The sequence below is a fragment of the Manis javanica genome, chromosome 8, assembly GCF_040802235.1.
Source record: "Manis javanica isolate MJ-LG chromosome 8, MJ_LKY, whole genome shotgun sequence".
NCBI lineage: Eukaryota > Metazoa > Chordata > Mammalia > Pholidota > Manidae > Manis > Manis javanica.
In genome coordinates, this window is record NC_133163.1 from 54883930 (window position 1) to 54894119 (window position 10190).

At 46.3% G+C, this 10190-nt stretch overlaps 1 protein-coding gene across 1 annotated transcript; it reads right to left on the minus strand.

The window, feature by feature from the left end:
- Positions 1-889: 889 nt before the first annotated feature.
- Positions 890-8856, minus strand: LOC140843088 (endogenous retrovirus group K member 7 Env polyprotein-like). Its single transcript, XM_073211301.1, has 2 exons — positions 8427-8856; positions 890-3355 (listed from the first exon to the last, which is right to left on the minus strand). Exon 2 carries the CDS (start codon positions 2959-2961, stop codon positions 1519-1521), a length of 1443 nt encoding a protein of 480 aa, XP_073067402.1. The 5' UTR covers positions 2962-3355; positions 8427-8856; the 3' UTR covers positions 890-1518.
- Between the last annotated feature and the right edge of the window lie 1334 nt (positions 8857-10190).

The following is a 10190-nucleotide window of genomic DNA, read 5'->3' on the forward strand; positions in this document are numbered from 1 at the left end:
AATCAGAAAACAAAAACAAAAATTCCAGGCTCCTCCCTGAGGAGAGTAAAAGTTGGGGCATGTGGATTGCAAGGGAAACTTCTTTCTTAACTGGTTGGGTACCATCTAAGCTGTAATGGAACTAGCATATTTTAGATGCTTAGGAGCTATGGAGAATACAAAAGAGAGGGGCTTGCTTGTGGTTTGTTCCTGCCCCAGAGGACTCATGGTACAGCAAAGACCAACTAGCTCAGTTGGTTCTACATCAGGGTAGGACAGGAATTGAAGTGTGTGCCCAGTATTCTGGTTTTGAGAGGGACTACCTAAAGGACTGTTTTCTTTCTTACTTAAATCTAACAGCTGAAAGGGGAGAGTGACAAATTAGGGGTCACTAAGAACAAAGGTTACTTTGGACTAGTATGTAAACACCTGTCAGAGCTCCTTTTCCCTGGCACAGCATGAAGTGGTCAGGAGAAAATCCCCAGCTGCTGGCTTCTTAGAAAGAGAGAGAGCTAGAGTATATATCTAATATTCTGGCTTTTCAGGGGATTGTCTGAAGGATGGTTTTGTCTCATTTTTGACAGTAGTGCTGATGGCATTCAGCATACTCTAGATGCCTGGGGGCCCCTGAGAAGAAAAGAGAGATGGGCTACTTCACTATGGTCTCTTCCTGCTCCACAAAATTAGGAGTACCACAAATGACACCAGAGAGAGCAAAAGGATACAAGCTTCTGAAAAGCATAACTGTTAAAACATCCATAGTTGGAAATTTATATGCACATGTGTGGAGAAGAAGACACATCCACATAAAAGGTATGAGAAGCCCTCAGAATCTCTAGGACACTGATTATCAGAGATGTGTCGCGTGCCCCGTCCTCGCCGGCAAGAATAGCACGCAACAACAGCAGGATTCTTCTGCAGAAAGCTTTATTCTTCAGCTCTTTGTGAAACAAATGAGTTGGGCAGGACCCAGAGGGGAAGGAGAGGCTTGCTTATATAGTTCTCATGCTCTGACCTGGTTGGTGCGGCTCCATATGCCTTATTAGCATAACAATTTGGTGGGTCTCATTGGTCCTTATGCCAAGGCGCAATTAGCATGTAGTTTAGTGGTGTGGGATGATTTGTCATTAGGAAGTTCGGGGCCTTCCGGCTGCCCTGCATTGGGCGCTATTTTCTGAGCGCGGCTGCCAACATCTCCCCCTTTTTTGTCTAACAGAAGCTCAAGGCGGAACTTGCCAGCAGAGGCGGAGACAGAGGCCTGACCTCCATCATACTTCCTGATGCCCCCTTTTTAGAGAGGGGTTCTGGGCATCTACCCCTATGCAGTCAGGCATGCCTCTCAGAGGGGTCCAAGACCTCTTGCAGTGCTTTGCCTCGCATCCTCTGGCTGGCGTTGGGACCGCTTGGTACAAAGGGTTTGGACCTTTTTTCTCAACCCTCTTGCACCATGAGCTTCTTAGAGAAAGCTGTGATTAAGCAATGAGGTACTCGGGCCTGGTGCAGTGCCACATGGGCTCAGGGTGCAAGAGCTACCTCAAGCTAAAGCCGAGCTTCCTTCTTAAGCATGTTGAGCCACACTTGGGGAGAGGCGCCAACGTCTATCGCCATTAGGGCTTGAGCAAGGATCACCTTGTCCTGCTTATGTTGGTTGCGGAGTCTGCATAACAACCAGAGTAAGAGCATGAGACCTCCAAGCAGGAACACGCCCATCCCAGCCATGCCCGCCCACTCCTTGACATGGGAGAGAGCTCTGAGGAACCAGGAAGAGAGTCCTTCCGCTACGGAGATATCTAGACGGGTGGAGTTGATGTGGATAATTTCTTGCCGCAGCTCTTCTAGTGTCCCATCGAAGTCTTGGGACCAGTTTCCTGAAAGATACTGGGACAGGTCTCGTGACAGATTAGCTGCCCGTGTAAAATTTTCATATTGAATGCTAGTGATGCAGAGGGCACGATATTTCCGCTCACATCCCAATTGGGCCATTTGCCAGAGCACCTCCATTTGTTCCTCCACGAGATCTATGCGTTGATTGAGGATCATTATTCCTCCTTTCAGTTTGCCATCAAGTGTGGACTGTTGGTCCAGGGCAGAAGCTACTGAGGCTGCAAGGTTATTGAGCTCTGTAGCCGATTTGATGGAGGTGTCTAAAGCTATACCAGCGGCGGTGGCTGCGACCGCGGTCGCGGAGATCAGGAGCACTATGGTGGCTGTAACGCCGAAATCGCGCCTTTCTCGAAACAGAGTCATGGTGTTAGGGGCGTCTACGGGAACAGGGACCCAACGGGGGATGCGGACTACCAAAGCATTGGTAAAGTTACGCGCATCCCAACACTGAGACAGAAAGCAGGTTTCATTGGAGCAGGAGTCAAAGCTACTATTGGATAAGATAAACAGAAATGGGGGGTATACGCATACTGGAGAAGGTGGAAAAAGGGAATTAGGTGACTCTGGACCTGATTTTGCTGAACACGTGTAGTTCTCGTTGTTATGGGTCATGGTCATGTTCCAGTGTGCGTGCGTGTGGTTGTTCTCGCACCAAAAGGTGATATTTTTTACACCGATTCCCCCACCCTGGAGGGCGGAAAAGGGGGAGAGGTCGGTACACGAGCCATTGACTCCACACAGCATCCATTTATGGAAGGGGTTCATGCTCAGCTGCTGACGAAACTCGCCTTCGAGCACCTTTACTGGCCACCAAGCCTCATTGGCTGGCCGTCCCTCCATATCTGGGGAGATGGTAAACTCCTGCCTCTCAGTTGCCCACGTTACTACAGTTGACTGACAGTCAGTCCAGGGCCACAGCTCTCCCTCATAGTCGCCCACACAATGGGAGGCATATTTGGGTTGACGAGGCCTGTCGGTGGAATTGTTCCTGGGAGAGTGTACAAATGTGCCATTGATCCAGAGAACCATCTGGTGGATAGTCATGTTCTTATAGGGCGGGCTCCCTTCCTTATTAGGCCCTTCAAATTTAGCTGACATAATGGGGAGGCCACTGGCCTCTAGAATTATGTCACTGAACCATCCGTATTTCCTCCGTTTCAGGGAGATACAGCCAGCTAGATTCTGAGTGGTGAAGCATAATGACCCATTAGTTACGAAGGATCAGTTTTCTCCCAACGGGGCTGTTAGGGTGTCCTTTTCTAGGTAGGGCAAGTTCATACTAGAGTTGGTGGTGAAAAAGCGGGGAAAAACGGCTGCATTGAAACGGACAGGCATAGGCTTAGGAAAGGCAGACAGGATTCCCCATCTCAATACTCCCTGAGTCGGGGTCTCCAGCATCAGGAGCAGGGTCAGGAGGTACAGCGAAGTCATCTCCTTTGTTTAGGACTTTCCTCGTTAGGCGCTCCGGGATCCAGAAGGGATTTTCTTCACCCTGGGGGAAAACACACACAGCTCCCCTGGATCTGATTATGATTGGATCCGGGCCCTTCCATTGGTTAGATAACACGTCCTTCCATTTTACTAGTTCTTGTGGGTCTTTTGGCCACTGATTATGGCGATCCGCTGCTGTATGGCCTTGAGCATCCAGATTCAAAAAATTTATAGTGAAAAGTACTAGGGCTGTGGCAGTTTTTGGTGTGGGGGGTATATCCTCAATTCCCCCTTTTTGTTTAAGTAAATAGGATTTGAGCGTGCGGTTCGCGCGTTCCACAATCCCTTGACCCTGTGGGTTGTAGGGAAGGCCAGTGATGTGTTTGATCCCCATACGTTGACAAAATTGAGCAAATTTTGTAGAGGTATAGGCTGGGCCATTATCTGTTTTCAGAATCTGTGGTAACCCCCATGAGCTCCAAGCCTCAAGGCAGTGCTGGATGACATGGGAAGCTTTCTCTCCTGACAGTGGGGAGGCAAAGATGACTCCTGAACAAGTATCCACGGATACGTGTACGTATTTAAGTTTCCCAAAAGGTGAAAAATGTGTCACATCCATTTGCCAGACTTGTAAAGGCCTAATACCTCTGGGGTTGATCCCAACATGAGGTGCGGGAAGGAAGCTGCAGCAATGTTGGCAGCTAAGGACAATGTTCCTAGCTTCGGCCCTGGTTATGCTAAACCGCTTGCGCAGCGTTTCGGCAGTGACATGAAATTGTGTGTGGAATTTTGAAGCTGTGGTGATAGGGTCTAGCAGGGGAAAAGCTATATTTCTGGTTGCGAGGTCTGCCAAGTGGTTGCCTTGGGTCATAGGCCTGGGAAGGCCTGAATGTGCTCTGATATGAGTTATATACAAAGGAGATTGTCTATGAAGTAGTGCTGATTGTATCTGTTTGAACAAAGTGGCTACTGGGCTGGACGCTTTGATTAGCCCGGCCACTTCTAGAGATTTGACTGCATTAACTACATAACAGGAGTCAGACACAATATTTAAAGGTTCAGGAAAGATTTGTAGGACCTCTAAGACTATGCAACATTCCACTATTTGTGGAGTGTCAGGCGTGTAGCCTTTTGTCACAACTTTGCCATCATGGACATAGGCACCTGTGCCTGTCTTAGACCCGTCCGTGTAAACTGTTTTTCCATGAGGCAGCGGGGTTAGGCTAGTGACCCGAGGGAATACTAGGAGATGATTTTTGGCGAAGTTGATGAGGGGATGTTTAGGGAAATGATTATCAAAGGTTCCTGAGAAACTGTAAGCAAGTATGGCCCAATCATCGTTCATAGCACATAATACTTGTATCTGTTCTACGCTGTAAGGGGTTATAATTTTAGCTGGAGCCTCTCCGAAATGTGTCATGGAGGATTTTACTCCTCTCAAAGCAAGTTTGGCCACGGCTGCCGGATAGTACTCTATTGTCCTAGCCTGAGAGGCTTGGGGATGAATCCAGATCAGTGGGCCGTGCTGCCATAAGACTGCTGTTGGCAGCTCTGGGGTGGGAAGGACACACAACTCAAAGGGTTCATTCGATTGCACTCTATTTAATTGTGCTGTCATCAAAGCCTGTTCTACTTTGCGAATGGCTTGTAATGCCTCAGGTGTGAGGGAGCGCGGTGACGTTAGTTGTGGGTCTCCTTCTAGGGTTTTAAATAGTGGTGTCAACTCAGTGGTGGGTATCTTTAAGTATGGCTGCAACCAATTAATATCCCCTAGGAGTTTTTGGAAGTCATTCAAATTTCGCAACTGATTATGTCTTATCTCAAGCTTTTGGGGGCAAATTACATCTGTGTAAATGGTTGCTCCTAGGAATTTGCTAACACTAGATTTTTGGACCTTCTCGCTTGCTATATTGAGTCTCCAATTTTCTAGGGATCTAGTGAGATCTATATATGCTTCTTCTATTTCCGCTGGTTGTGGGGAGCAAAGAAGGATGTCATCCATGTAATGGATGATCTTTAGCGTGGGATAGGTCTTACGAATTGGGTCTAGCGCCCGCTGAACATACAGTTGACATATGGTGGGGCTATTTGCCATTCCTTGAGGGAGGACCTTCCACTGAAATCTGGCATTGGGTTGTTCATGGTTAATAGCTGGCAAAGTAAAAGCAAATCTTTCCCTGTCCTTGGAGCTTAGAGGTATAGAAAAGAAACAATCTTTAATATCTATTATGAGCACTTTCCATTCTTTGGGTAAGGCAGAGAGGAGTGGCAGTCCCCGTTGTATGGGTCCAAGCATTCTCATTTGAGCATTTACTGCTCTCAGATCATGAAGCAACCTCCATGATCCTGACTTTTTCCTGATTACAAATATGGGTGTGTTCCATGGGGACACAGAGGGTTCTAGGTGTCCCACTTGGAGCTGCTCTTGCACTAAGCAATGAGCTGCTTCTAATTTTTCAGAGGATAGGGGCCACTGAGGAACCCATACGGCCTCCTCTGTGAGCCAAGGTATGGGCATGGCATCTTCAATGGCCCCTATGAAAAACCCAGGCCGTGACGGTCATTCTTTACTTTGGGCAGGATGGGCTCTATGCGTCCCTGTTGGTGTTTCCCCAGCCCCTTGCCAGGGATGTATCCCATGTCCATCATCATGCCTTGGGCGGGGGTGGAGTATTCATTAATGAGTTTGAGGCCTAAGTCTCTCATGACATCCCTCCCCCATAAATTGACCGGTAGAGGGAGTACATAAGGGGTGACTGTACCCTCTTGTCCTTCAGGGGCTCGCCATTTCAATGGTTTGGCACTAATTGAAGGGCTTGACTCATATCCTAAACCTTGTAATGAATGTGAGGATTGGGTTACAGGCCACTTGGAGGGCCACCAGGTTGCAGAGATAATACTTTTATCTGCTCCAGTGTCTAGGATTCCCTCAAAGCTCTTTCCCTCTATTTGAAGAGTTAATTTTGGTCGGTCTGCTAAATCTAATACTATGAAGGCTGAATCCCAGTCAGAGGAGCCGAAGCCCCTTTCTCCCCTCTCCGTGTTGGTAGCAGGATAATTGGCGTGGAGACTAGGTAAAACTAAGAGCTGGGCTATGCGGTCTCCCGGAGATATAGGGTAGATTCCTCTAGGGGCCGAACACATGATTTTTACCTGTCCTTCATAATCTTGATCTATGACTCCGGGATGGACTGTCAGGCCTTTCAAGGCAGCAGAAGAGCGCCCTAAGAGCAACCCAACGGTATTTGGTGGTAGGGGGCCTTTAAAGTCTGAAGGGATAGGCTGAACTCCCATCTGTGGAGTCAACACTATTCTGGTGGTGGCACGGATGTCCAATCCCGCGGAACCTGAAGTGGCTCTCCTTGGGGGGCCTGGTTGTTCCCGAATGACACTTGCGTGCTGGTTGCCCCATATATTTGCGGGCCCTGGTGACGGGGGCCCCTCTGGGCGTTTTTTGGCAGTTCTAAGGGTTTCCCTTCTATATCTTTAATAGACCGGCACTCATTGGCCCAATGCCTGCCTTTCTTACACTTAGGGCACAACCCAGGGGTCTTTTGGGTTGTTTGCTCTGAAACTGGGCTCTTGCATTCTCTCTTTATATGCCCTAATTTCCCGCATTGAAAGCACTTTATATTTCTGTTAGCGATCCTGGCTTGTTTGTGGCTCTGCAATATGGCTGCGGCTAGACCCGCATTGGTGAGTGGTCCTCCTATCTCTCTACAGACTTTCAACCAGGCGTGTATCCCTTTTTGTTTCCAGGGTGTTATCGCCTGTCTGCATTCCTTGGTACATTGTTCAAATACTAATTGCTCCACTAGGGGCATTGCTTGTTCCTGATCTCCAAATATTCTGCCTGCGGCCTCCATCATACGAGTGACAAAGTCAGAAAATGGCTCGCTCGGCCCCTGAATAATTTTTGTCAAATTGCCTGATACTTCTCCTTTGTTGGTGAGGGCTTTCCATGCTTTGGCGGCGCACGTGTTTATTTGTGCGTATACCTGTAAGGGGAAGGCGGTCTGGTTGGCTACCCACTGTTCTTGGCCCGTCAGCATATCATATGACCACGCAGGCTGTCCTTCGGCCGCGTTTGCGCGTGCCTGGGTCATACTGATATCATGCCACAATGCCTTCCATTCTATGTATTGCCCCATACTAGAAAGGCATGCCTTAGTTACATATTGCCAGTCTGCAGGTGTCATGGCTGTCTCTGTTAATCTCTCAACTTGTGCTATGGTATAGTTGCACTGACCCCATACGCTCGGACGGATTCCGCTAAGTCTTTAACTTGTTTATGACTCAGGGGTTGGTGAGAGCGTACACCGTTATCCTCAAATACAGGAAACATTTGTCTAATTGCCTGAAGAGTATCTGGGTGGCAAAAGGAGAGTGCGCCACTCACGTAAGGTGGCGGGACAACGGGCGTCGGGGGACACCCTGCTTTCATTTTTTCCTTGGTCCGCTTTTCAACTTTGCTGGTTCCCTTACTTCTGCACTCTGCGGTTTTATTTTCTTCCCCTTCCTCTGCGGACGTTAATTCCTCCTCAGATTCCCTATTGGAGAGTTGGAGGTCCCTCAACTCTTTCCAGGGGTATTTACTATTTTCTCCGAGGCGATCGTCACTCGCTTCTTGGGGCTCTTTCACTTTTGCCATAGGCGGGCTTTCTCCCTCACTCTGGGGTTTCTTTACTTTCGTTTTTGTGGCCTTTTTTCGGCCGCGCGCACTCTCTGTTTCCCGTTCCGTTTCTGACATGCTCTCTTGGATATCTGTCAATGCTCTCTGACCTTCTTTTATTACCTTTTCACACCTCTCATCTTGCAGACAAGCTCTAATCAGTTTCCAGAGGGGCCTGGTGCCTCCCCTCAGGCTACCCTCCTCCTCCTCTCTATCAAGATCTTTCCCCAGTTTGTCCCAGCTCGGGATTGAGAGGGACCCTGAACAAATGAACCAGGGGGCCACACGGTCTATCTCCTTCACAAAAGATCCTAAGACTTTGCTGGAGACCTTCAAGTTTCGCTCTTTGAGAGCTGTCTGCAGCGCCGTGACTAATGACGGTGCATTCCCCATGGTGCCTCCTTATTTACAGAGAACCATCAACCATCATCCTAAAAAGCAGGGGCCTCTCAGAACTTACCCCTCCGGGCTTTCTTCTGACCTGCAGTTCTGAATCCTCTCCAGATGTCTGAAGGGTCCTCCCTGTGCCGGTGATGTTCTGGTCCCCGGGTTTCGGCACCACTTGTCGCGTGCCCCGTCCTCGCCGGCAAGAACAGCATGCAACAACAGCAGGATTCTTCTGCAGAAAGCTTTATTCTTCAGCTCTTTGTGAAACAAATGAGTTGGGCAGGACCCAGAGGGGAAGGAGAGGCTTGCTTATATAGTTCTCATGCTCTGACCTGGTTGGTGCGGCTCCATATGCCTTATTAGCATAACAATTTGGTGGGTCTCATTGGTCCTTATGCCAAGGCGCAATTAGCATGTAGTTTAGTGGTGTGGGATGATTTGTCATTAGGAAGTTCGGGGCCTTCCGGCTGCCCTGCATTGGGCGCTATTTTCTGAGCGCGGCTGCCAACAGAGATGTTTTCTTGTATAGATCCAAACTATAAAGTCTACAGAGATGACTGTTCTTTCAAGTGCACAGATAACAACAAAAATTATGAGAAATACAAGGAATTTTGAAAATATGTCTCAATCAAAGTAATAAAATAAATCTCTAGAAACTCAATCTAAAGAAATGAGTTCTATGAATTACCTGAAAAAAAATTCGAAACAATCATCATAAAGATGCTCAGAGAGTTCAGGGAAACAGTTCATGAACAAAATGAGAATTTCAACAAAGAGAAAATATAAAAGGACTCAAAGAGAAATTTTGGATCTCAAGAATATAATAACTGCCTTAAAGGGGTTTAAGAGCAGATTTGATCAAGCAGAAGAATGAATAAGAAAATGCAAAAACAAGTCACTTGAAATTATTCAGTCAGAAGAACAAGAAGAATAAAGAATGAAGAATAGTGAAGAAAACCTAATGAATGTGTAGGACACCAGTAAGTGAACCAATATACACATTACACATATTATATACAATATACACTTTATTGGACCCCAAAAAGTAAAGACAGAGAAAGGAGCAGAAAGATTATTTGAAGAAATAATGGTTGGAAAGGTCTCAAATCTGTGGCAGGAAATGGGTATCCAGATTCAAGAATCTCAGCAGACAGAAAATAGGATGAATCCCCTCAAAAATCAAAATGAGATTCATTATAATCAAATCATTAAAAAAAATCAAAGACAAAGAAAGAATTTAGAAAGCAACTTGAAAAAGTGATACATTTGTGTTCAAGGGAGCTTCCAATAAGACCACCAGAGGATTAATCAATAAAACATTGCAGGTCAAAAGGCAATGAGATAATATATTCAGATTCCTGAAAGAAGAAAAACAGAGAGCCAAGAATACTATATGTGATAAAACTGTCCTCTAATAATGAAGAAGAAATAAAGATATTCACAGAGTTATCACCACTAGACCTTATTTACAAAAAATGCTAAAGGGAGTTTCATTTTAAAAAGAAAGGACACTTATGAAAGTACAGAGATTGCTGATAGGGTAAATATATAGACAAATACAGAATATTATAATACTGGAATAGTGGTATGTGAATTCTGGTATAGAAATTTGAATTCTGGTATAGAATTTAAAAGATAATAGAAAAGCATATAAAATATGTTAACAAATAAAACAAAGAACAATTTATGACAATAATAGCATAAAATGTGTGTGTGGTGGGGAAGGGAAATGTGCAGAACTGGTTTGTGATTAAACTTGTCATTTTATGTTTAAAGTAGATTTTTAGAACTATAATATTTTTTATATAAGCCCCATGTTAACCACAAAGAAAATACA